The sequence below is a fragment of the Epithele typhae genome (genome assembly GCF_022376455.1).
Source record: "Epithele typhae strain CBS 203.58 chromosome Unknown BXZ73scaffold_84, whole genome shotgun sequence".
Lineage (NCBI taxonomy): Eukaryota > Fungi > Basidiomycota > Agaricomycetes > Polyporales > Epitheliaceae > Epithele > Epithele typhae.
In genome coordinates this window covers 128,916-156,330 of record NW_025954275.1, presented here as the reverse complement: position 1 = coordinate 156,330, position 27,415 = coordinate 128,916, and the positions used below count along the sequence as shown (strand labels likewise).

Genomic DNA, 27,415 nt, shown 5'->3' with positions numbered 1-27,415 from the left:
AGATGTCATGGTATGGTGTTATGTAGCGCAGGTGTTATTGTAGATACTCTCTGGATTAGTTGTCTAGTTCGCACTTAATGTTCGTTCAACGTCAACACCGGGGCCGCGAGTCGTCGCTATGCATTTCATTACGTGATAGATCATTACAGTCGTCTATGGGCTACAGAGAAAACAGGTAAATATGGTACACAATCAGGGGTACAACATCGAGGGAAGTCCCCACAAACACAGTCCGACAGTCCGAGTCATCAGTGCTCCAAGTTCCATATACGCGGAAGAGATGCAAGAGGCGGCAAACAGATGAGGTCTTCGACATCCTCGTCTGGACCTGGATCTTTTACAGGATACGGTCCTCCAGGAGCGATATGGACGACAATAGATCCGAGTTTCGGGGAACGCTCAGGCGCCAACTCATCGATACCGGTGGCACCTTGAGCGACCGAGACTGGGCCGAGTCGAAGGGGATCCGGAGGAGTCCCGCTGCTTTCCAGTCTCGTGTGGATGTCTTCCATAGAAGGAGTAGTCGCAGACTCTTCCACACCGATGGGCTCGTCGTCCGGGGGCTGCGCAACCGCGCTACCATCTTCGGAAACTGGGTACTCCAGATCGGTGGGTGCGTCAGACTTCGGGGAGGGAGAGCATTCGCTCCGCATCACCCTGTCCAACCCGTCGAGCGACATCTCGGGCGTCGGGGGTGCACCGGCGGCGAGGGCGCGACGAAGTCCGTCTCCTTGGTGCACTCCAGCTGCCGTCGGTTCTCCGCCATCTTCTGCTCGCGCGCTTCGCGGTCCGCGAGCAGCCAGACTCGGCGCTGGTTGCCCTCGCGGATGTGCCTGAACTCCGCGTGCGCGTCGTACTCGTACTCGTCGCCGCGGTGCCACTTGCCGAAGCCGAGGTCGCGGTCGTCAGGGCCGATCTTCATCTTCTCGATCGACGCGCGCCCGGCGGACGCGGTCCCCACGTCGCCTGTAGGCAGTGAGCGTTGTGTGTGTGTACGATCCGAGCGGGCTCGCTCACCGTTCTGAGCTCGGTAGTGCGCCATGCGCACGTCGTTATAGACCTCGAGCATGAAGGCCTCCCCGAAGAACTCGTCTCTCCGCAGCTCGCTCGCGCTGGGCCGCGCAGCACGGTTTCGGTCGAGCATCTGTGCGTGTGGTTGCTGCTTCAGACCGGCGTCACGCTAGGGCTGGAGCGCTCACCCACCTTCTCACACAACTTCCATTCGGCGCAAGTCCGTGGCAGCGCCTTCTCGGGGATCATCGACCACGACCGAACCCAGGGCACGGACATGAGCATTATCTGCCGATCCACCGAGTCCGCCACGCGCCAGACGTCCTCAGCTGCCGGCCACCCCGGCGGGGATGATCCCTTCGGATCAAAGTAGAGAACGGGGGTAACCCAGCCCAGGAACACTTGCAGGAAGACCAGGCCGAGCGAGTATATGTCCGACCTGTGGTAAGTCTCTTCTAGGAGCAACGTCTCTGGAGACATGTACGTCGTGGTTCCCGCCCGCCCGCCCAGGTACCATTCGTCGAACGGAACGTCGGAAGCTGAGGGGCGACGGTCCGCGACGCCAAAGTCCGTCAGCACGAGGTGGTCTTCGCGGGACGTGACGAGGAAGTTTTCGGGCTTGATGTCGGAATGGATGATCTCGTGCTTCTCGAGATAGCTCACGGCGAGCACCTGTGAGCGACGTAAATATTCGGGAGACCCAGAGAGGGGTCGAGAGCGCTAACCATCTCTGCGCACATGCGCGGCGCGTCCAGAGGCCTTCTCTTGACCTCTGTCAGACGTTCGGACAAGGTTCCGAGGCACACGTCCTGGGAAACACGTGAGCTGACGGCTCTAACTCGTCGCTCGTCACTCACCATAACAAAGTAAACGTTGTGGGCGTCCTCCCATGAAGCGAGCAGCTTCGCCCAGAACGGAACGTTGTTCAACGCCGCGAGCGCCATGCAGTCACGTTCCCTGAGCAGACTCGCTCTGTCGCCCTGACCCTTCCTGTAGTGCTTCCATTTGTGCGTCACCTTGACGGCGACGACCTGGTTGATGTTCCTGCGCGCCGCGAAGACGCGTCCGAACCCGCCTTCGCCCAGCGTGCCGAGGATGCTGTACGTGTCCTGGTGATGGAGGACGATGTCGTTCCGCTTCTCCCGGTCGTGGTTGTACGGATCCCAGATAGACCGGTAGTCGATGTTCGGCTCTGGATCCCCGAGATCGATGACCGGAGCAGAGGGTGGTGGGAGACCGGGAGGAGGTGGTAACGGCTCTGGTTCAGAAAGCGCCTCCCTTGTGCTTGATGGAAAGCCCATCGCCTTGTCCGAAGCAAATCCGGACGAGGACACAGTCTTGAACGCAGACATCAACGAGACGGGGGAAACGAGAGGAGACGCAACATCGGTAGCGTGAACATCGGTGTCGGCTATGGGTACGCGTTGCGAGTCCCTACTGAGTCTCGAGTGCGGCCGGCCGTGTGTCCCCGCACGATGTTCGTCGTCGCTCTCACCGACAAAGCCTTCTTGTGATCGCCCGTTCGTGTTTTCAGAACAGCGACTTCCGGTGGTTGCGCATTCGCCTGCGTTCAAGAGCGACTCGGCCTCGGGGACAGGCGACGGCGGTATCCCCGGGGGCTCGAATCCGGCCATTCGAAGAGCTCCCATCAGAGAAGCGTGCGGTGTAGCCGTGAGCCACTGCAACCTAGGAGGAGTGGCCTTGGCGAAACTAGTAACACGCCATCGCAGGGGAGAAGGGGTGGCCAAGGATGGTGATGATGCGAGCGTGTTGGGGGTGTAAACGAAGGGGGAAGTGTGCCTGTTCCGGAGATGTTCATCTTGCCGCGGAAACCGAGGAGACGACGAGTGACGTACCTGAAGTCGGAGCGCACCTGGGCGACGAAAGTGCGCGAGACCATGCGCATGATGATCCACCGAGTACCGAGCATCTTCGCGATGAGCAGCGCAATCCCGTAGTGCCTGTACACGTCCGGAAGAAACTGTTTGGTAAAGGAGGCCAGGGTGGATCCGTCGTACATGGGCATGAATGTCGAGTGGCGTGACGGTGCGGCCGGAACTGACGTGCCGTGTTCGAGTGGGTGCGAAGGAGGCCACCACCATGGCGAGAACATCTTGGTCCACGGAGATAGCCCGACGGCCATCTTTTATGGGCACCTGTAGGGGAGGGGAGGGGGTCGAAGGGGGGAGGGGACAAGATGATCGCGCTTATAGTTGGGACGAGCACGAGTGAGCCCGGCGCTTTGTTGATTGAGGACAACGACGCGTGCCTGTGCACGGCCGTGCCGTCCTGCGCAATAGAGATTTGATCATTGCTCGAGCAGAGGGATTCTGGTCGTTATGCTTACCTTGTTGTCAAGCACATGTTCCTGTGTAAGACGGCTCAAGCAGGACTTATGTGTGTGCTGGGGCACCAGACACAGGATGCGGAACAATAGGCAGTCACGTATGCTCACGTATTCTGTGTGACGAAGACAAAAGAACAAGCGCCGCAAGCGCGCAATGTGCCGCCTGCGCCCCTACTGCCCTAAGAGCGTGTGTGGAGAAGGAGGCGTCGCTCGCCGCTCGGCAAAGTCTGAGGCAGGGAAAGAAAGCAAGGGCGGTCCGACATCATAGCGACCGCCGACACGTGGACGTGACGCGTCTTTGTCATTTTCTCATGTCTGTTACGGCCTGTGACATGCGTTACGTCACCCACACTGTTTGATCTAATTCACACGCGGCTCTCGTTCGAACTCTGCGGCACTTGAAATCTCATCGACATCCATGACAATCGCCTACGTCTCCTTCCTTATCGACGTCCAGGATGAAGTCACGCCTCTCCCCTCTGGTCTACCTTTAGCCTCATCCACTCCATCCCTAGATGACTAGTATCACCGAGCGATGGCACCATCCGAGCTCGCGCGGTCCCGGACTCTGTCTGGTACAAGCTCTCGGGCCCCTCTCAGCGAAGACGTGCACTGCCGTTGGAAGGTACGCCCAACTTTCTCGAGAGTCTCTCGTGCTCCCTGAACGGTGCGGACTATGCACTCCGCCACAAGGTCGAGGCGCGCCGCCCAAGGCTCCTGGCGCATGACTGAAAAGCGCGCGACCCGCGCTTGCTCGCCGATCGCAGTGCTGGCAGCGCTGTCGGGAGAGCGCGTAGAGATGAGAGGCGGTGGGACGACCCTGACGGCGTCGCGGAGGCGTAAATCACGGTCCGCTTTAAAACGAAGGTAGTGGGGCACACGGACAATATGAGGGTCACCGCGGTAAGGAGGCGTCGCCAGAGTAAGTTGAAGAGCCAGCGATCAGGCAGCTTGCGGTCATAGTGCTATGCAAACTCGATTGGTTGATTTTACAGTATGTTCATATAAATGTCAGCGTCCAGCGCTGTGATAACATATGCGCGACCCAAACTTCTAATCACGGGGGCGACAGAACGAAACCTCGTTCGTCTCGAACGAGAATGCCGCATACACATTCTTCAGGAAGCTGTCTCCGAGCACCCACGTCTTCTTCCCAAGCCCCATGTCCCGACCCACGATCGCCCCGATGCACGTCGTCTCGTCGATCTGCCCGAAGTTGAAGTTCTCGGCGCTGATCGTCCTCCACCCCTGGTCGAATTGGAAGTGCGCGTCGGACGGCGCTTCGTCGCACGGGAACGAGTAGAACCCGTTGCTCTCGTCCCAGAGCTCCGCGCCCTCGACCGACTTGTAGAACTTCGCGACGTCCGCGGGCGGGCCGTAGATGAGCGTCGTGCCCGAGTCGATGACCGCGGAGAAGTCGTGCGCGTACACGTGCAGGCCCCGGCCGAGCATCCCGTTGGAGATCTGCCAGTACCCGGACTCGCCGGTGACGGGGTGTACCTCGGGGTCGTCGGTGCATTTATCGCCGCTTTGGAGCCCGATCTCGAGCTCTGAGGTGGTGTCGGTGATCCTGAGGCCGAACTCGGCGTGCTTGATCGAGCCCTGGGCGCGGGCGTTGTTGATGAACGGCGTCTGGCCCATCTTTGCGAGGGCTGGGTGGCCGAGGCCGATGACGCCGTCGATGGGCGATGGGCGAGCTCGTCGGAGATGGAGTCGACGGCGGCGAAGCCTTGGTTCTTCACTGAGATACCCGCGACAGTGACTGCCATGTGCCCGCAATACGTCAGCATTGTGATCTCACTGTCCATGACGCGAGAGCGCGCACCGGTGTCGGTAAAGATAGACCCAGAGGCAGTGGATCCGTCTTGGTAGCGAATGCGGCCGAACTCGTTGTCGTGACGCTGGCTGGTGGAAGATCGTTCGGGATGGTATTGCGCCTTCTGGGCGCAGTCAGTCGTAGTGCAGTTGGCGGATGGGATCCATAGATCTGCGGACCCAGCTGGTGGAAAGTGAGCAAGCGGCGACGAGCAGCACGCGTGATGCAACTTACTGTCGAAGTCGACGTTGAAGTTCTGCTGCGGGGTGCCAACGCCCACGATTCCCGCCCAGAGTTCGTTTTGCTCGTTGTTCAACGTTTCTGTGCCTTGCTTTTCAGAAGGCGAGACGAAGGGCTCGACGGGCGGGAGGATCCGAGCACCGTCCTTGAACGCTTCTGCACCGACGTTATCGTGCAAGCTGATCAGGTTGCTCCGGTATTTGCTGCAAACGGCGCATGATCAGAGGTAAATTCCCATGAGACCTCCGCTCGTGCACTCACTTGTGGTCGTATGCAACCTGGCGGATGGCCCTTTGGTGGTCAAAGGAGCCGTCTGAGGTCTTGAGAGACTTTATGTTGCGGGTGGAGATGCGACGGACGTGGGCATCTGGAGCAGGTGCAGCGAAGGCACTCAGCGCAAGAGAGAGAAGGACGGAAGAGACTGCGAGCATAGTGGCGAATTGAACGGTAGAGAACGTAAGATGGATGTTGATATTTACCGGAGACGACGCGGGGGTATTTATGCGATTTTGAAAAAGGGAGGACTGGTGCGCAGCAGCGTCGGATGTTATGAGAGGAGGATATCCGAAGGCGGAGGAGTGCTGCGGCGGATGGGAGTGGGCGGGAATTGGAGCTTGGCCTGGTGGACGCGGGATGGGGAGCAGGGACGGAAAGTCCCGCCCCTCCTCCCGCGTTCCGTGCTCCTCGGGTATTCGTGGAATGGAAAGCCGCCAGCAGATGCGGCCGCAGCAGTTGTATCGCAGAGTATGACGACGCCTCAGTATGTTTGACATCAGCTGTAGTGACGCAGTTAGCACGGGTGTACGGACGGCGTAAAAGATACCTGCCAGTCCGGTCGTTACCCTCTTCTGAAGTTCTGGGATGCCCTCCATTACTACTTGTCGTGGAGTATTCCAATCGGGGCGTTCCTCGTCAGGCATCCGCGTCGAACACGGGGAAGAAGCCCTCACCTGTGCACATTCGGATCAATAAACGACAGATCGGAATGGGAGCCGTATTAAATTAGACCCTGACTTTGTACGGATGCACACAGATCACCACGATCTGGAGTGAATGGCTTGAGATGAATGATAATTTCGTAAGCGAATATTTGCTCTCCCTTGTGGCACGTCTAGTCGCTTGCTATTGAACATGATGGAACGTGGCGGGGATAGCATTGCATACGGAGGCGGAAAGCTGCTATTGCGGATCATGGGATGTGCGGTTTGGTCGGGTGATGTCGAGGTGTGTCGGACGCTGTCCGCCGAAAAACGGCGCTCAGCTCCTCGGCAGAAGCCGCAGACACTTCCCACGGTTCGGCAACGTGTCAATGTCCAGTACTTTCCTCCTCTGTTTTCGCCAACATCTACCCGCCCAGCATGACCGGCAAGCGAAGACGTCCTAACTGCTTCATTCCCTCCGACACCGTCCCGCCCCGGGATGACCGCACTGTGACATTCACGCCCTCGTTGGTAATTGGTCCCTTTTTGGCTGCAGTGACTCACAGTGAGCACGAGCGCTGATGGTACAGACCATGGCGTGTTGTGCCCAGGGGGTGTTGATTCGCGCAGCGTGCTCGATTGGGACTCCGGACTGACCGTTTAGGAATCTACAGCCGTGACGTCACGTGCGGAATCAACGCATATATAGCGCCGAAGGACGGTGCGATCGGCAGTCACGCCCTTCGCCATGTCCCCTGTCCCCATCACCCCCAAGGTTGCCCATCTTCGCGCAACGCTGCAAGAGGAACCGACCTTCTGCAGCGGTACCATCTCCCTCCCTCGTGACCAGCTGGAGATGTACTACGGCCGTCATCAGCATCGGTGCGTACTTTGTGCTTGTGGGTACTTACTACTGTGAGCACTCGCTAACAGTGATCGATCAGCTTCATCGACTTCAGCGATGCACAAGAGCACCCTGAGACGGTGACTGAACTCGCCGCGGCCTGCCAGCCAGCGATGTTCGGCAGAGGCGATGAGACTGTCCTCGACGAGACGTATCGCAAGTCGCGCAAGATGGACGCGAGCGACTTCCTCATGCGCTTCGACCTTCAAGAATCGGGGCTTCTAGGGACCGTTCACGCTATTCTACTGGCAGGAAGGCAAGAAGAGGTTTCAATCCGCGCTGAGCTCTACAAGCTGAACGTATACAGTGCGCACTCTCCTTAGTTCAGCTGTGCACCCTCTGATTGTTCTGAACATCTGCAGACGAGGGCGAGTTCTTCAAGGCGCACGCGGATACCCCGCACTCCCCGGAAATGTTCGGGTCTCTCGTCATCGTCTTCCCCACCCCGCACGAAGGCGGGACCCTTGTTCTGCGCGACTGGGAGAAGGAACACGTCGTAGACTCCGGCGCCCTGCTCAAGGACCGCCCGTGCACGATCGCGTACGCCGCCTTCTTCAGCGATGTCGAGCACGAGGTCACGCCGCTCCTCTCCGGCCACCGCGTCACCGTAACCTACAACCTCTTCTACGCCAAACCAGTCTTCCCCACACCCGCCGGCTTGTGCTCGCTCGCGCCCGCGTTCACCTCCGTGGACATGATCGCGGCCGCACTGCGCGCGCTCGTGGACGACCCCGAGTTCCTCTGCACCGGCGCCACGCTCGGCTTCGGGCTGCGTCACAAGTACCCACTCCCGAAGTTGTGGGACCTCAAGGACGGCGGGCACGACCCGCTCGTGACGTTTCTCAATGGCGCGCTGACGCTCAAGGGCGCAGACCACGCGCTGTTCCGCGCGGCGGAAACGCTCGGGCTGAAGCCCGTCGTGCGCCTCGTCGTGCGCGAAGAGGGCTTGGGCGCGCTCGACGACGGCGCGTTCTTGCTCCCGCGCGTGCCCGTGTTCGGCAAGCGTTGGGACGAGGAAACAACGCTCCCAGAGACGCTCATGGAGAGCGAGTTCTACGCGAAGGAGCTCACGAACTTTGGTTTCCAGGAGGGGTACTGGAATGACAAGTACATCAGCCGCGACAATGAGGGGGAACAGTCTGTGCATTGGGTGACGTACACGGAGGCGTGGAATGGCACGAAGGCGCTGTACATGGCGTACGGGAACGAGGCGTCTCTGCAGTACATGTATGGCTCGCTCTGCCTGCTTATCAAGATTGGGAAGGTAGATGAGGCGACTGGGACCAGGGGGACCCCTGTGTACTTTGATTAGTGCAGTCGTAAACTCAGGTTCCCGCGCCGAGTGCCCCTCAGGGCTCACATTAACTGTGTTTCATTGCTCGTTGACCCGGTGTCGGTGCATAGGGTGACGTACCTGGAGGATTGGAACGGGACCAAGGCGCTGTACATGGCGCACGGGAACGATTTATGTGTATGGCACGCTCTATCTGCTCGTCAAGATAGAAGAGTTTGAGGAGGCGACTGGGTCCAGATCGACCCCGATGTATCACTTCTGTGACTAGCTTTGTTTTACTTTACGACCTAGCTATCTGCTGCTACTCCCTCACGCCTGGAGCGACTTACTATATCGCAACCTCTCCGATCGCTCCTCGCATCCCCGGCTCCCCGACAGTGACCAGCAAGCACACCGACGCATAAGTGTACTCGACCGACGCCTCATTCCCATACGTCGCGTGCGGTGCCCGCATCTTGTTCCGCCCAAACGCCTCCGTCACGAAATGCACCGCGATCTCCGGGCCCTTGACGTGGGCCTCGTCCTCGTCCTCGCCGTCGCTCCCGTCGTCCATTGCCTCCTTCCCAAATTTCATCGTCCTTAGTATGGTTCCCTCCACCTGCGAAGAGAGCGGCTCATCCTCCATCCAGCCATCAAGGTCCGGCATGCGCGACAACACCACAGTCTGCCCCCGGTAGCCCGACCATTCGATTGTGTACACAAGGAGCCGCAAGCGCGGCGTCAGACCGACTGTCTCCGCCGCACGGAAGAGCGCGTAGTCCGCGCCCTTGAGCCAGCCCGCGAGACTCCCGAGCGGATCGGGGTCCCCCGCACTCCACGTCTTTGGAAGAGGGTACTTGTGTCGGAGCCCGAACCCGAGCGTACCGCCTTGTGCCATGAACGCGGGGTCGTCGAGGAGTGCGATGAGCGCTGCGGAGATGGCGTCGACGGCGACGCACCCCGGGGCACGCGCGGTGAGCCCAGCCGGCTCGTGTGGGGATGGGACCGCAGGGGCGTAGAAGAGGTTGTACGTCACCGTGACGCGGTGGCCGGAGAGCACGGGGGCGACCTCGTGCTCAACGTCGCTGAAGAAGGCGACGTAGGCGATCGCATCGTTGCGCCCAGCGAGGAGCGTCGCAGAGTCGAACGCCCATTCCTTGTCGTCTTCGCGGAGGATGAGCGTGCCGCCTTCGTGGGGCGTGGGGAAGACGATCACGAGCGAGCCGAACATGTCCTGGGAGCGTGGAGTATCCGTGTGCGCCTTGAAGAACTGGCCCTCGCCTGTGCACGAATCAGAGACGCGGGATAGCGAGGCAGAATGGAGCTCGACGTACTGTACACGTTGAGCTTGTACAGCTCCGCACGGATCGAATTGCGTCCCTCTCGTTCTCTCCGCAGTAGGTGGGCGTGGATAGCACGCATGAGACCGGTCTCTTCCACGTTGAAGCGCATGACGAAGTCGTGGGCGTCCATCTTGCCTGCCTTGCGGTACGTCTCGTCGAGGACGGTCTCGTCGCCTCTGCCAAACATCGCCGGCTGGCAGGCGGCCGCGAGCTGCGCGACGGCATCCGGCTGAAGAGCAGACTTGGCGAAGTCGACGTAGCTGCGAACGATGATTAGATCGGCGCGATGACATGAAGAGACCGAGCTCACCGAGGGCTGTCGCGACCGTAGTAGAGCTCGAGCTGGTCTGAAGGCAGCTCGAGGATGCCGTTGCAGAACGACGGCTGCTCGGTGAGCGTGTCCTGGAGTTTTTTCAGTTGAGGAGTCTCCGGGACGTAGGTCATGGTGGTCGAGGAAGGATGTCGCGTCTGCTGCCCGCCGAAGGTAGCCGGGTCGCTATAAGTGTACTCGATCTAGAGATACTTGGCCCGTATCTCACCCATCATCGATGTTCGCAAGGTCGCTTCCTTGCCCATATGAGCGGCAGTATTCCACGAGGCAAGCATACCTTTTAGCTCCCACCCCGAGTCATCTTTGCTCTGGATAGGGGGTAGTACGAAGAAGGCGGATATGGACCGACCGTCTCGACTCTCCGCGCAGATATATCGGGCCGGCGTCCCGCTCATCTCCGCCAAGCGCTAGTTGATTTGACGCCGAGATTCCAGTGACTGGTCGCCGCCTCCGATGCTGCACGTCTACTACGCCGCCCACGTCTCCCCTGCATTGACTGCGCTGTATAAGCGAGCTTCATTCACCCCTCCCTCTCATCCGGCGCCAGCTCAGACTTCCAGCCACCCTGTCGAGACTGGCTGTCGGAGTCGGTCCTCATCAACCTTTTCGTCGCTCATCTTCATAGACATCTACGCTCGCCGAACAAGCTGCATGTCGCATGCAATACGGGTGGAAAGGATTTCGCGTGATCTGACGAGGGGTGCTTGGTCAGACCTGCATGGTAATTGCGGTAGACGGTGAGTACTTGAGTCTTGAGGCTGGCGTATGCCGTGAATTTTTGGGCGTATGGCACGGAAGCACTCGGCGAGGGAAATCTTTCCACACAAGGGCTGCGACATCTTTGCCGGGGCATATCGCGCTGGAGTGGCGTGGAACACACCAATCTCATCGTACTTTTCGTGTCTAGTATCAGTTGCTCTCCGCAAGTAGCGCATATAGTCATCTCAATCCACCGCGGCTGAGCAGGCGGAACCCCGTTTGGAGGCACATAGCATCCGTATGGCACGCTCGCTTCCTGTTCCTTGCGTCGCCGGATCCTCTTGCTGATAGTGAGCGCCGACCTGCGGGCAGCTGCTATGACTCGATCGAGTGTCCTCGATTCTCAGGCGGACCCACAGAAACATTCATATCCGCCACGCGAGTGCGGCTTGTGACCTTCGATGAGCCTGAAGTGTACGAGCGTCCTCCCCACGAGCCGCTTTAATACGTCAACGTCGAAAATTTTGTCCACTGTGAGTCAATGCCGGTCGACCGGGTCAACAACGTCACCCATTTCCCTTCAGGACGCTCCCTTCCGACATTCGTTATTCTCGATGTCTCTCCTCGCCCCTCAAACGCCCAGCTCGTTCATGTATGCAAGACGCTATAAGAGCAGCCAAACATCTGCAGGGGCTCGCTCGCGACCAGTTGGCGATGTATTATGGGCGCAAAAATCCTCAGTGCGTTTCCTAGATCTGTGCATTTCCCCGTTGCGCTCATTATGGTTGCCCATAGCTTCATACTCTTTTGCGATGTGTCCTCCCGTTCTGATCTGGTCGTTGAACTCGCGGCCGCCCGCCGTGTTCGGTCGAGGTGAGGTGACGGTGCTCGACGAGATGTATGGCAAAGCAGGCAAGAAGAAAGTCGGCGGATCCACGACGGGTTTCGACGTCAGGAAGTCGGGATTCTTGGACGCAATCACCTCCCATCTCAGGAGCTACGCCGACGACGATGGCGAGGTCCGTGCAGAACTGTACGAGCCGGGCCTTGAACAATCTCCAGAGGTTTCGTACTGTCACTTCGCGGTGAGTACATATAGCTACGCATATGGTATCGAGTACTCTGACAGCTCGAAAAGCCTAAGATCACCTCGCCCCTCGGACATGCGCGCCAAGGCTCCACCAACAACAGCGCCTCTCTTGGGCGTCGTTCTAGATTCCGGTCCGACTGTAGGCAGCACGGACTACACAACTATCGTTATTGTCCACGGGATGACGTGGCGCGGAGGTGAGATCCCCGTACTTCGAGATGGAAATCTCTAACCGCGAGAGCGTTGTCAGAAGCTGTTTCCTATATCGGCGCGATACAACGCCCGTACAATCGCACTCATTCGGCGTGGGTACCCATGATCCCCGGCCGGAAGTCGACGAATTTCTCAAACAGCAAGCGCGCAAGCCGTACAACACCCTCGCGGACTTCGCGAAACGCGAGAACATCCCGTGCGCGCGCGAGGACAAGAAAGGCGGGAACGCCGTCGCCGGCTGGTCGTACGAGCGTTCCTCGCTCACGCGCACTTGTTCGTGCCGTCCCACGGCGTCGATCCCCTCACCCACCCTCCGCCGTGTCATATTCCATGGTACGCTTCATCGCGCTCAACGCAGCCCCGACTTCACAGAAGGCTGACCTTAGCGTGTACACGCAGATAGCTCCTTCATGGTGTTCGGATACTCCTACCCGCCCGGGGGCTCGCACAAATCCTTCAAGGTGTCAGCAAGCCCCGTCTCGAACGCTTCCACGCGTGGGTCACCGGGTACTACGCGTACCGCGAGCCCCGCTCTCCCTCCGGCCCATCCACTGACCAAACGCAGGAGGATGAAAAAGAGGAAGGGGACGAAGGACTTGTTCGACGGCGCGGCGGACTCGCCGCTGACCTTCGCGGAGCCCGCCGCGCTCGTGTGGGGAACGAGGCGCGCGATCTTGTTTTGGTATATCTAGATCTAAATCTTATCTGTTAATCCGGTGGACTCAAAATCTATTCCGCATCTTCTCGTGCACAATCCAGGTACACAGCAGCTCGGGGAACCAGTAGGTGCTTGAAACAGATGACGTGGTGGCTATGTGCGTTTGAGGGGTGATGCAAAGAGTGTGAGATCTCTGGCTCGTTGGCCGCGATCATGGTAGGTCGGAGGGTGGAATATTGTGACGTTGTGCTTGGGCTTTAGATATTACGGGAGCGTGCGGGCACCGTGACGCCGCGAGAATCCGACTGTCTCAGTGGCAGTCACAAAATATCATATATTTAGCGCTCCTGAAGCCCGTCCGATCAGGCATTTCAGTATCTCAACACGCATCAATGATCAGCCTACTACGCAAGGTTGACACATGTTACCTTTGTTACGGTCGCGGAGCGCGGGAGCGCGGAGGTCGGGCGAGTCGGAGACGAGCGGAAAGGCGGGATCGGATTAGAGGACGCGCTTGACCTCGGAGAGGCTCGCGGTAGCGGGGAGACGGGAAGGAGAGGCGACGGGGAGGAGCCAGGAGGCAATCGCGTAGCGACACAGTAGGTGCGGGAACGGTATATAAAGCTAATGGTGGCGGACGATCGTATGCTAAGTGTCCGTAGCGGGCGCGCGCCGAAGCTCGTAACCAGACAGGCGGAGCAGGCCATAACACACCCCCACGAGCGAGGCGCGGTACACGAAGGCGGAGAAGGTGCGGTAAGGTACGGTAACAAACGTACGGTCGGTCAGAATATCGAAGAGCGCGCAGGATAGAGAGAATACAAAAACATCGGGGCGCACGAGGGTTCGGAGCAGGCAACGGGTCGAGAGCGGCAGGCGTACACTGCGCGAGACACCCCCATACTAAGGGCGACGCGGGGACAAGTGCAGCAGCGCGCGCGTCATCGACGACGGCGTCGGGTTCAGCGGAGGAGGCGGGCGCGCGGCGACGAGCGCGAGCGATCATGCAGCGTCGTGCGAGCGGTGGGCGGCATGGGTCGTCATCGTCCTCGGGATCGCGGGCTTCTGCAACAGCAGTCCGGCGGGCTCGGGTTCGGTCGGTTCGGTTCGGTCGGTCGGTCGGTCGGTCGGTCGGTCGGTCGTCGGTCGGGTGCGGGATCGCGCGAGCAGCCTCACGGGGAGGGTCACGGGGAGTGGGGACGAGGCAGCGGGATCCGAAGCGCGCAGGTCGGAACGCGGATCGGGAGTGGAGTCGGGGCGGATCGAGGGAGTTCGGGTTCAGGCTCGGGGCGCGGTCGAATGCGGGCGGGTCCGCACAGGCTGGTCTTCGGCACTCGGGGCAGAGCAACGGCTCGCGGCGAGGCTTCGAGGTCGTGGGTCGTGGGTCGCGGGGCGTTTTCGCTCTTGATGCTCAGGCGCCGGAGCAGAGCGCGAAATGCGGGAGAGGGTTCGGGATGGTCGGCTCACCAGCGCGAGGGACAGCGCGGTGCAGGGTGCTCGGATTGCCCTCCGAGTAGGGACACGCGATTGTGTTACGGTCGCGGAGCGCGGGAGCGCGGAGGTCGGGCGAGTCGGAGACGAGCGGAAAGGCGGGATCGGATTAGAGGACGCGCTTGACCTCGGAGAGGCTCGCGGTAGCGGGGAGACGGGAAGGAGAGGCGACGGGGAGGAGCCAGGAGGCAATCGCGTAGCGACACAGTAGGTGCGGGAACGGTATATAAAGCTAATGGTGGCGGACGATCGTATGCTAAGTGTCCGTAGCGGGCGCGCGCCGAAGCTCGTAACCAGACAGGCGGAGCAGGCCATAACAACCTTGAGAAACATCTCTGGGTCCTTGTCGCCGAAGCCCGCAGTAGGGAAGGCCACGCCCGCGAGATTCCAAACGAACCCCTTCGAGCTGCGTTCGAAGCGGAAAGAAGCGATGAGCGACGACAGGACAACCTCTGAAGGACAAACTTGGTGAGAAGCGGAGATCTCAAGGGAAAGAAAGCGCGGAGACTCACTCATCTCGAGCTGCGAGAATTTGAACCCGCTGGGATCGGTAGCGCATCAGTCGAGACGTGCAAGGTTCAAAGAAAAATTGGGCACACATGCACGAGTACCCTCCGCCGCCGAACGAGAATCTGCAGAAACACCGTGAGCAGAGTCCTGGGGAAAGGAGACGCGCTGTCGACACTGACGAGTTCGCGTAGATCCCGGGAATGCGCGCTTCCTCGACCGCGGCTGGGAGCGGACGCAACCACCGGTCTGGGTTCCACTCGTACGCGTCGTCACCCCAGAGCGCTTTGTTCGTGTTGCACGCGGCGATGTTCGTGAGGACCTCCACGCCCTTCGGCACTGCAATGTGGTCGATGCCGTTCACAGGCACGCTGAGCGGGAGGACGGTATCTTGTTTGGCTCTGTTGCGAGCAATCGGTAAATATGCTTTTGAAACAGAGATGAAGGACGTTCACTCACGCTCGCTGTGTGAACGTGACCGAAGGGTGCCTATCAGATAGAAGAGTCAGCTCAAAGTATTGGGAGCTCAAGAGGACACAGGTACGCACAGACGCATTGTCTCGCGACAGACCGCATCCAGGTAGGGCAACGCGCTCAGCTCGTTGTACGGGATCTCCTGCCCATACTGTTCGCGAGCCTCAAGCACCTCGTGCCGGAGCCGCTCTTGGGTCTCCGGGCGAACTGACAGAATATCAAGCGTGCGAGCGAGAGCGTTCGATGTTGTGTCCACACCTGCCACGATGAACGTCCTATCTGAGTGTCGGTTAACTTGAACACTCAAAGGTGTAAAGGGTGTACGTACGCTATCTGCGCCACCAACTCCTCCTCAGGAAGCCTATCTTCCTCAGAAGCCGCCATATTCTCACGCACTGAATAGGCCTCAGCTCGGTCGAAACGCAAAGAGGGTAAGTTAGAAACAAGCTTACGCAAGACGCTCATGACATCAGTAATTTCCCAAAGTCCTGTGGGGTCCTGTGGGGTCTGACCAGGGTTCCCAGGAACCCAGGGATTTCGCTCCGGGCGTCCGGGCATCCAGGCCGTCTCCGGGTGTTCAGGGCGCCAGGCCGGCCAGTAAAGTCAGGGATTTCAGGAATCTGGCAGGTGTGGGGCATACAATTACATTTATTGTCACGGATATACTATCATACATGTAGGCATACAGACTGGTACAACTTGGTGCGCGTCCAGGTCCGAGCCTCACTTCGTCGGCGCGACCGTGGGCAGTGGCACAAGTATCAGCAGGCATGACCATGAAGTAGTCCTCGTCCTCCGACGAGACTGAGCCATCGCCCGCGCTCCTGGACCCGAACCCGCTCCCCCGGTGGCTACGCGCTAGTACGAGTGCGTGGAGAACAGCAAGGGCGGCGTACGCAGGGAGTGATGCGGGGAGACCGTGCGCGGGAGCGCCCCGGCGTTCGTCCGGGTCGAGAGCGCAGACAGCACCCAGCGCAGCTTCGGCGGGAGCCGCTTCACCTCGTGCACGAGGAAGGTCTTGAGCCGTGCTCCACCGAGGGGAAAATTCCGTGCGTGCGCAGGTGCCGCTTTGCGTTCGACCGGACCGCAAACGGCTTTGTGCACGTCAGGACCGGGCACTTGAACGCTGCCGGGGACAGAGGAGGGTGAGCACGGACACCGACGAGAGCACAGCACGAGCACGCACGTTTCGCGCCCGCGTGCGAGTTCATGTGCATCGCGAGCCCGCTCGGCCGCGGGAACATCTTGAAGCAGACCGTGCACTGGTGCATCTTGCGCTTCTTCGCCGGCCCCCGCTGCTCGCCGACCCCCTCGCCTGGCGGCGTCACCAGGCTGCCCTCAGGCTGCTCCCGCTCCGACTCAGGGCTCCCCTGCACCTGACTCTGGTGCTGCTCGAGGTGGTGCTGGGGCGCCTGCGCGAGCGGCGCGTGGTACCAGTCCACGTCCCGCCGCTGCACCTCCGACGCCGCCGATGGCAGCGACGACCCCTCCGACTCCCGGTCGTCCTCGAACGCGTCCTCGTCGAACCCGAGCCCGGGCACGCTCGACGGGCTGATCGGCTCCATCGTGCCCACACCCGCGCCGTCGAACGACTCGCGCCGGTGCGCGGACATCAGTGTGTGCGTGCCGTCGAGGCCGCCGGCGCCGAACGGTGACCCGGGGGACCCGCCCAGCGCGAACCCGGGTGTGTACGCGGGCGGGGAGGACGAGAGCGGGGCGTAGCGTGCGCAGGTGCCGCTTTGCGTTCGACCGGTCCGTGAACGAAATCGTGCACGTCGGGATCGGGCACTTGGACGCCGCAGTTGACAAGCATCCACCCCGGCATGGAGATGTGCTTCTGGATCCAGCGCAGTGTGAGGTGTTCTGCGCACAAGAGTGTGAGCGACAAGAGCGTCACGGGTTCTTGAACATGCCTTCAAGAAGGTTGTACTGGTGGTCGAGCCGGCAGCAGTTGAAAGAGTTGAAGATCTGCGTGAACAAACACATGTTAAATACAAGTGGACGTCAGAAACATAAGCGAAATCGTGCGCCCCGGTGACGGCGAGTGCCGCGCAGAGCGCATAAATCTCGTGCACGAAGGGGTGGCACGGGTTATACCAGCGCATATATGCCCCAAAATTTGCGTACACATCTTCGGAACTGCTCAACGAGATTGCACGCAGCTCGGTTCGGCGTGGTGGCAACCGTGGTGGGCCGCGCGCGTGAGGTGAAGGTGGGCCCGAAGGTGAGAGCTACATACCTCTGTTGTTACAGTTGAAGACCCCTCCTCTAGGCCTTCTTATTGCATGAACTTTTATGGTAGAGTGCCCGCCGCTGGCCGGCTACAACCTACATCGTTGTTGTGCGCGGAGTGACTTGTCCTCAGGCGGCGTGTCGAGTGGTGCAGATGGGAGGAGGTAAGAGGCGAGTCATGTTTGACGCCCACGTCCTTCATGTCTCGATCTCTCTTCTTGACCCAATCTCGTTCTTCATTCCTCCACCCTCGCGTCTCAACCATACCCTGAACGTAGTTCCGTACTACTTTAGCCTGTGAAACGGCGGTCCTCTCTGCAAACTAAGCCGCTTCCTTTTGTGAGTACTGTGTGATCATACTTACCATTCTGGTGGTAGTAGGAGCGGAGTGCAAGGACGGCTCGGGTGTGCGTTGAAAGACGGTTTTGGTTCTTCGCAGCGTAGATATCGGACCAACAGTGAGTGTCCACTTCATCCTCATGCATGGCATCCACCTTCCCGCACTCCACACCCGACTAGGCTGTACCCAATACTACCTATGTGCGCCCGCGCCTTCGCGGTGCGCACGATCTATTCTTTCCGATTGGATGATGGGCGCGCCTTTTGTCCTCTCATTTCTGACTGCGCTCCTCTCGCTTTTCCGCAGCTCCACTTGAGTGAGAGGCAGCCAGGACAACACGGGACTGATGGGATACGGTCGGACAGTCAAGGTAAGTATCTCGTGAGTGCGCTCCGACATCACTGCGGATCTGAGTGTCATAGGCGTCAACTGGTGCAAGATCTGGTCGGATACGAGCCACAACATAAGCCCGATAACATGGATCTTGACTGTGATGCTCACGATTGAAGGTGGGGCTTCGCGCATGCAGGTGTATGCGGCCCGTTCGCTGATCCACACTTGCGGCCCCTCCAGCGTTCTTGAAAACCATGGGCAGCCGCGGTCAGAGCTAGCCCATTGGCAAGGTCATCCTCGTCGGCATGGATATGCCCTTCCGCTCTCTGCCGTTGCGCTCCGCGAGGTCGACTGATGTACAGATGCAGGTGAAGGAGTACAAGTGCAAATACGAGCAGCCAGAGATGGAGCTTCAGAGCGCGAAAGGTGCGTGTATTCTTGTCAGTTTGAATGATCAACGTTCCTGACTGTTGACACGATTATCCGACCCAGCGATGTGCCGGGCAGGGTGATGGAGATCGGGAAGACGATTCACATTCACAAGGCGACGCGCACAGAACAAAACGCGTTCGCGCTGTCCGTCGCAGTGGTTTCAGTGTCGACCCGTCGGGGACGGGTGCACCCCGAGTCTGCACATGCTTGGTGGATACAGTATGGCTGCCGGATGCCCTCACTGTAGCGCGCGATCCTCGCCATCGCGCTGCAGTGCTGCCAGATTGGGCCCACGTCATCGTGCACGGCGAGGTCAAATGTGAGCTCGCGCGACGGCACCGAGACGGAGGTGATGTAATTCACCGGCCTGATCTCGCCCGTTCCGTCCATGGCGACGGCTTTCAAGTGTCCCGCGCGCCGTTGGGGTGACGGTGACAGTGCGGTTGCTATTGCTCGTGTTGATGTCCTCGCGCGAGGCCATGGGCGTATATACGCACCACACCTCTCGCCCACGTTGTGTAAATTGACACCATCGCGCCCGGCATGGTAGTCCTGGTGGGTTCATCCCGCCGCACTCAACGCACTCATCCCACCTCGCTCCACATGTCCGCATTCAATAGGTACCGTACTATCTGAACATGTATGTAGATTACCACCTACACAAACTACTGTACTGGCTGATTAACAGCGTGAGGCCTGAATCCGGCGCTGGGCATCCTGACGCCTGAAACCCTGTGTGCGCCGGGCGCCCTGAGTCCCTGTGCCGCCCTGTGCGCCCTGTACGGTCCCGATTCCCCTGGATCCCTGAAATCCCTGAAATCCGGGGATTCAGGGATCCAGGGATTTTGGAAGTTACTGATGGACGTCCTTGCCCTCCCCGATCCGGTGTAAAAGCGCCTCGTCTCCCCGCTCGACCGCATTCTTCTTCTCCGCAACCAGCCTCTGCGAAAACGCGTAGATCATCTCCACCTGGCGCCGCACGCGCTGCACTGCCGGGTCCGGCCAGAGCCGCACGACAAGCCTGCGCAGCCAAGACGGGCCTCGGACGTCCTTGAAAAGCGTAAGGAACGCGAAACCGTACATGATGTCGGCGATCGACGGGCTACAGAAAGCAGACGGCCACGTCAGCGGATCGCGAGGGTGGGGACGAATGAACGCGCACAAGAACGACTTGACGTGCTCCGTGAACTCGTCCTTCGTGTCCTCCACGAGCGGGTCGAAGCTGTGCCCGAGCGCACCCTGGCCGACGAGCTCGAGCGCGGCGCGCCCCATCCAGCCTACGACGTCGAGCTCCTCTTGCCCGGCGCGGACGCGCGTGGCCATCGCGGATTCCAGCTTCGAGAACGTGTGTGTAAGCGCGAGGGTGCGCTGTGAGCGGGAAGGGTGCTGTCCGATGCGCACCTTGTGGACGATCTGGTAGAAGAAGGGCGTGATTTCGCGCATGTACTTCGCGGAGAAGACGGGGTTGAGCATCTTGCGCTGGCGCCGGTGTATCTTGTTACGGTCGCGGAGCGCGGGAGCGCGGAGGTCGGGCGAGTCGGAGACGAGCGGAAAGGCGGGATCGGATTAGAGGACGCGCTTGACCTCGGAGAGGCTCGCGGTAGCGGGGAGACGGGAAGGAGAGGCGACGGGGAGGAGCCAGGAGGCAATCGCGTAGCGACACAGTAGGTGCGGGAACGGTATATAAAGCTAATGGTGGCGGACGATCGTATGCTAAGTGTCCGTAGCGGGCGCGCGCCGAAGCTCGTAACCAGACAGGCGGAGCAGGCCATAACACACCCCCACGAGCGAGGCGCGGTACACGAAGGCGGAGAAGGTGCGGTAAGGTACGGTAACAAACGTACGGTCGGTCAGAATATCGAAGAGCGCGCAGGATAGAGAGAATACAAAAACATCGGGGCGCACGAGGGTTCGGAGCAGGCAACGGGTCGAGAGCGGCAGGCGTACACTGCGCGAGACACCCCCATACTAAGGGCGACGCGGGGACAAGTGCAGCAGCGCGCGCGTCATCGACGACGGCGTCGGGTTCAGCGGAGGAGGCGGGCGCGCGGCGACGAGCGCGAGCGATCATGCAGCGTCGTGCGAGCGGTGGGCGGCATGGGTCGTCATCGTCCTCGGGATCGCGGGCTTCTGCAACAGCAGTCCGGCGGGCTCGGGTTCGGTCGGTTCGGTTCGGTCGGTCGGTCGGTCGGTCGGTCGGTCGTCGGTCGGGTGCGGGATCGCGCGAGCAGCCTCACGGGGAGGGTCACGGGGAGTGGGGACGAGGCAGCGGGATCCGAAGCGCGCAGGTCGGAACGCGGATCGGGAGTGGAGTCGGGGCGGATCGAGGGAGTTCGGGTTCAGGCTCGGGGCGCGGTCGAATGCGGGCGGGTCCGCACAGGCTGGTCTTCGGCACTCGGGGCAGAGCAACGGCTCGCGGCGAGGCTTCGAGGTCGTGGGTCGTGGGTCGCGGGGCGTTTTCGCTCTTGATGCTCAGGCGCCGGAGCAGAGCGCGAAATGCGGGAGAGGGTTCGGGATGGTCGGCTCACCAGCGCGAGGGACAGCGCGGTGCAGGGTGCTCGGATTGCCCTCCGAGTAGGGACACGCGATTGTGTTACGGTCGCGGAGCGCGGGAGCGCGGAGGTCGGGCGAGTCGGAGACGAGCGGAAAGGCGGGATCGGATTAGAGGACGCGCTTGACCTCGGAGAGGCTCGCGGTAGCGGGGAGACGGGAAGGAGAGGCGACGGGGAGGAGCCAGGAGGCAATCGCGTAGCGACACAGTAGGTGCGGGAACGGTATATAAAGCTAATGGTGGCGGACGATCGTATGCTAAGTGTCCGTAGCGGGCGCGCGCCGAAGCTCGTAACCAGACAGGCGGAGCAGGCCATAACATATCTCGCCTTGCGTTGAGAGCAGCCCCGGACCGAAGAGGGCCATTCCAGCCCTGAAGGGTTTGATGGAGTTCAGCAGCGAGGCAAGGGAAGGCAGAGGTAACGCAATCTATCGACATGTTGCTCCTTTGCCAGATGTCTTGATCTTTGATGTAGATGGCATGCATTGCCTTCGGGTCGTACGTCAGCAGTCCTTTCGCCTGTAATGTACAAGGTTGAGTTATTGAATGAAGACAAAGTTCGTAGGAAGAATGTACGCCAAAGAGGTTGTGGATGAGGCACGTTTGGCCATACGCCTCAGATAGGTGTCGAACATAATCCCAGGCGTCGCACTGGAATAGTTTACCGATGTTACCTGGGAGTCCATACTATTAGCTGGATATGAGGTGATGCTCGCCCACGTACCTGTGACCCATGATACAGACTCCGGCCCGGGGAGCTGCTCGAATTGAGGTCTGGGAGTAAAAAGCCCGCGCAAGAAGCGCAATCCGATGTATCCTGTGACCACCGCGAACGCTGTGAGCAGCAGGGAGGTCATGGTGGGAGAGATGGACCGTGAGCTGCGCAGGCGAGCCTGGGATACATATACCCCATCAGGAAAACCTTAACGAGCTAATTAGCTCTAGGCTAACTAGCACTAGCACTATCGACTTAGCTATTCACGCTAGCACACTATGAACGGCTAGTCATACTATTTGACCACTATGTTTCAGCTCTCGCAACTATGTAGCTAGTCGTTCTGCTGCCACAGCTAGTGGATCTAAATCAAATCTATTTGTACCGGATCTGAACTAATGTCTAGCTACTCGTCGTGCGCCTCTCCCGCCCCGTCTACATGGTCTTCGTGCGCCGGGGCGCCTCGGCGCCCAGCCAGGTCATGGTGCGCACCTCACGGCGAGTCCCACGGCAAACGTGCAGAGTGTGCTGGGCGTGTAGATGCGCTCGACGCCGTCACCCGCGCCGTCGGGTGCGATCGCGTGCTGGGGTTTCGCGCGGGCGTCCGCACGGTCCCGCTGTGCGGCGTGCTCGTGCTCGTGCTCGCGCTTGCGCTCGGGTTCGCAGAGACGGGGGCTGTCGTGATCACGGTGCTCGCGACGGTGCGCGCGCAGCCCTTGGAGCGCGCGGGGGTGCTCACGGTCGTAGTAGGCCTCGCGGTAGTAGCGCTCGAGGCGGCAGCGCGCGGCCTTGTCGCGGAGCGCGAGCGTGGCGGCGGGCGACGCGGATCCACCGGAGGAGGGCGCGGAGGTCGCTGAGCACCGGGAGGGCGATGAGGAGGCAGAGCGCGCCACCGAACTGGAGGGTGGAGAGGCTGGAGGCGCGAGCGGGGGGCGGGAGGCTGGGTGACGGCGCGAGGAGGGCGCAGCGAGAATGACGCGGACGAGATGGGCTAGGCGGGCGACGCTGATGCGGATGCGGGGGCGAGACAGGGTGAGGTGGCGAGGTGGGCAATGCGGGAACGAGGTGGGCAATGCGGGAACGAGGTGGGCGGCGCGATGAGATGGGCGAGATGGGCGATGCAGGTAAGCCGGGGCGACACGGGTGATGTGGGCGACGCGGGCGATATGGGCGACGCGGGCGAGGTCATCGAGGTGGGGCGACGTGTGACACAGGCCAGGTGGGTGAGGTGGGGGCGAGATGGGCGACGCGGACGCGCGTGATGTGACCCGTGCGATGTGCGTGAAATGGGCGAAACAGGCGAGGTGAACGATGTGATCGTGAGACGGGCAGGGGAGGAGAGGATGTGCAGGAAAAAACGAGAGCTCACCGTAATAAACAACGACTTCATGGCCAGCGCCCTCGAAGACGTCCTTGAGGGAGAGGAGGGAGGTGGGGAGCCAGTGGGTGAGTGCGACGGCGAATGCGTGCTTGTACGCATGGAGCGCGGGAGGCTGGCGTGGTCGGCATAGAAGAGGAGCAATTGGAAAGCAAGAAGACGATGAGGACAATGGGGACGAGTGCCACACAACGGGAGACTCACCAAAACCTAGGGGCCCGCAACAGCTAATCGAGGAAGCGGCAGGTGAGGAGAGCGTTGGCTTGTTCATCGAGGATGTTGCGCCAGGAGGAAAAGATGGGGAGGATGTGGAGGACGGGAAGGACGAGGAGGACGGGGTACTAGTGGACGAAGGGAAAGACGCGCTGGCAGGTCCAGACACGTGGGAAACGATGCACGTCGCGTGGACTCCAGCGCTTGGCACTGCCAGCACTCTCGTTGTCGTTGTCCTCATCGTCCTCGTCGTCCTCTGACCTCCCCTTGCCCGTCTCGTCATCGCCCGTCTCGCCCTCGCCCGTTCTGCTCTCTCCCTCCCCGCCACCTTACCCATGTCAATCCGCGTCATCCGCGTCGCCGACTTCAAGCTTTACCCGTCTCGCCTGCGCCCCACGCCTCGCCCGCCTTGTCCGTCTCGTCCGCTTGTCCCGTCTCAACCCCCTGGGTCCTCGTCCATCTCACCTGTGTCGTCCACCTCGCTCGCGTCACCCCAGATCTCGCTCATCTTGCACGCGCTCGTCTCACCTGCCTCACCCATCTCGCCCACCTCTCTCTCACCCGTCCTGCCCTCGCCCGTCTTGCTCTCGCCCGTCCGCACCCGCGTTATCCACGTCGCCACGTCGCCCACTTCACCTGCCTCGCTCTCGTGTCGTACGTCACCCATCTCGCTCACCTCGCCCACGTCTACTGCCCCGCTCATTGCCCTCCTGCAGCCGAGGATGGTCGCCGCTTCGCCCATCTCCCGCGCGTCTCGCGAACGTGGGTGTGACCCTGACCGTAACAGTAAGTGCCCCATGCATCCACTCTGCCATGCAATTCCTGACCCCTCCTCACACGCACGCGCACCACTGACGTTGGAATCCCCCATATTACCACCTCGCCCACGCCGTCGCCGCCTCTCGCCTGCGTCACCTACCCCGCTCGGCTGACCATCTGTGAGTACTACAACTCCGTCTCCGCTATCGCGCGCCCCACGCTGACGCTGACGCTACCTCACGCTCCCACAGGCAAGTGCGATATCCACGCGCAGATGCGCTAGATGCGCTGCACGTACACGAAGGACAACGTCAGCCCTGAGGACGGTGCCCGATCACGACATGGAGGAAGGCGCCGTCTGAACACGCGCGCAAGCTCCAGTGCGTCCATCACCCCCACGCTCGTCCAGGTAAGCAGCCCCCTCGCACACGTCAATCTCATCTCACCGTGCAGTCTCTCACACGCTTGTTTAAGCTCACGGCCAAACCGACGCCCGTTCGCCCACATCGCCTATGTCACCCACGTCCAAACCCGCATCTCCCGCCTCACCGTATCGCGCCCGGTTTGGGCATCTCCCGCACATCGCCCCGTTCGCTGCCGCATCACCTGCCTCTCATCCACATTGTCCACCTCGCCCGCTTGCCCGGTTCGCTCTCGACTCGCCCACGTCACCCGTGCCGCCTGCCCCGCCCTTGTATCGCCCATGTCGTCCGCACTGGGCACATGCGGAGAGGCTGTATTCCTCCATAAGTAGTGCCCGTGTCGTTGCTTGTAGTCTACTTTGTACGTTGTAGCATGATAAATATAAATTTGTTTGACTCTCCTATACGCTTGTGTGACCAAACCTACAGTTGCTCTATCTGTCTATCTAACTTGCAGCTAGGCACTCTATTCAGCCGTCTACTTCAGAGCTAGGTGCTCTAATCACCCATCTACCCAGTAGATAATGGGGCTAGTGATCTAATTAGTTCAGGGGTAAAATAATTAGCACTAATGAACTATCCGCATCTAGTTAGCTAATTAGCGCTATTTTAGATGACCTAGAGCTAATTAGCTGGTTAAGGTTTTCCTGATGGCCCATGTGCCGTCAAAGAAGCAGGCCGGTGTCAAAGAAGCGAAGCATGTGGAGTAAGAGCGGTGATGATTAAATATTGAACACTAAACGGCACGTAGTCGGCGCGAAGCACACAGCTCCCGAACTCCGCGGTGCGGGCTTATCTACATTCCCGGGAGGTGGGTGCCAGAGGAGGTGATTGTGCGAGCGAAACCTTTAACATCATCTCGGGCTCCGTGTTCCCGACCTTGGCGGCCGGGTATGTGACGACGGCTGAGTTCCAGAAGAACGGCTTGTTCGACTGTTCGAAGCGGAAGGATGCAATAAGCGTAGAGAGCACAATCTCTGCGATGAACATAGTTAGCCGCGCGGTACACCCACAAGAAAGGCAGCATAACACACTCATCTCGAGCTGAGAGAATTTGAACCCGCTGAATGGGGAGATATAATGAGTCAACTGCACGATGAGAAAGCGCGTTGACGCACATGCAACCATGTCCACCTCCGATGAAGGTCATCCTGGTGAGGTATCATCCCCAGTGAGGGTCCCTCCCGTCTACATACGTCTACATACGTCCCCGCGCCACTCACATATCTAGACGTATCTAGACGTCCAGCACGGTCGGAGGACGTATTTTAAATCCGTCTAGAAACGTCTGTTCAGATGCAGACCTACAGTGGTGATTCACCAGGTGCATCCATTGTGACAGCCTACCGGCAGGTGCGGATGCATCTGGTGCCGGCCGGCCCGGTCGCGCTCAACACCGCCTTCCCCAAGCACGCTCGCGCACCCACGCTGTCCCGAGATGTCCGGACACCAGCGTCTCAGGCGCTGCCACCTGAGCTCGCTGTCTCCGACAGTGAGCTCGCCTCCCTCTTTTTTTCACACCACATCTTGTATATGATTAGTGATAAAATGTATTTGTTAGTAAGCTACTACATAGGTGCACTAGTATGTAATACCACGCCCCGCGACAACGCGGAGGCAGAGGCAGGGATGAGGGTTGGGACAAGGCGGAGGAGGAGGAAGGCGACGTGGACGACGTGAATGCGGGAGACGCGGAGGCGGGCAACACAAAGGCAAGTGAGGCGGAGGTGAGGGACGTGAAGGCGGATGAGAGCGACGGGGAGGGCTCGCGGGGGGACGCGGAGGGCCCGGACGAGGCGGAGCAGGTGGTGGGCGACGCGGGCGGGGGTGCGAGATGCGAAGAGGGAGGAGGCGCAGAGCAGCGAGGGTGGGCGATGCGAGCGGAGACGGGCTGCGCGGGCGGAGGAGGTGCGTGGAGGAGGGTGACGCGGAGGACTCGCGGGAGGAGGCGGAGGCAGAGGAGGGCAGCGCGCGCGGAGGAGTGCGAGGAGGAGGTGAGCGAGGCGGGCAGAGGCGGGCGATGAGGTGGGCAGCACGCGCGGAAGCGGACGATGCGGAGGCAGACGAGGCGGAGCAGGTGGGCAACGCGGAGGGGGGGGGGGGGGGGGGGGGGGGGACGTGGAGGAAGACGAGGAGGAAGACGAGGACGAGGACGAGGGCGGAGACGGAGGCGGGCAGCCAGGACGAAGCGGAGGAGGGGGAGCCTAGCGACGTGTGTAGATGCGGGCGGCGGGAGGCGGCACGGACGCGGACGCGGGCGACATGGAGGAGGCTGATGACGCGCAGCCTGCAGGTGGGCGACGCGCGTGGAGGAGGTGGGCCGCGTGGAGGCGAGCAAGACGCAGCAGGGCGAGGAGGAGGAGGGCGACATGGAGGTGAGGGAGGCGGAGGAGGGTGTGCGGGCGCAGGCAGGTGTGCAGGTGCAGGTGGGCAGCGCGAAGGCGGGCGGAAAGCAGCGCGGGGGTGGGCAACGGGGAGGAAGGCAGCGGTGAGGTGGACGCGGGGGTCAAGGCCGGCGGCAGGCCGGATGGGCGAAGCTGGAGAGGAGGGGTGGGCATTGGGAGTGCAGGAGAACGGAGCGGGGGACTCACCAAAATGAGGGCCGCGGTACGTCGCCGCGCCCCCTAATTCTAATTTCCATGCTGAGGACGTCCGGATGGACATCCTCGTGCGGTGTGGATGCAGCCGGCAAGGTGGGCGAAGGACGGCATGGAGGTCGAGGT

At 60.5% G+C, this 27,415-nt stretch overlaps 2 protein-coding genes across 2 annotated transcripts; both read right to left on the bottom strand.

Annotated features, from left to right (window-relative positions):
• Positions 1 to 14,445: 14,445 nt before the first annotated feature.
• BXZ73DRAFT_106511 (cytochrome P450) lies at positions 14,446 to 15,701 on the bottom strand (the record flags this gene model as incomplete). Its single annotated transcript, XM_048016638.1, has 8 exons — positions 14,446 to 14,568; positions 14,631 to 14,788; positions 14,849 to 14,877; positions 14,936 to 14,968; positions 15,026 to 15,244; positions 15,303 to 15,332; positions 15,392 to 15,592; positions 15,646 to 15,701. The coding sequence occupies 8 exons, from the start codon at positions 15,699 to 15,701 to the stop codon at positions 14,446 to 14,448; spliced, it is 849 nt and encodes a 282-aa protein (XP_047872676.1).
• A 474-nt stretch (positions 15,702 to 16,175) lies between these two features.
• On the bottom strand, positions 16,176 to 19,044 carry BXZ73DRAFT_106510 (uncharacterized protein; the record flags this gene model as incomplete). Its single annotated transcript, XM_048016637.1, has 4 exons — positions 16,176 to 16,435; positions 16,504 to 17,054; positions 17,215 to 17,285; positions 18,949 to 19,044. The coding sequence occupies 4 exons, from the start codon at positions 19,042 to 19,044 to the stop codon at positions 16,176 to 16,178; spliced, it is 978 nt and encodes a 325-aa protein (XP_047872675.1).
• Positions 19,045 to 27,415: the final 8,371 nt, after the last annotated feature.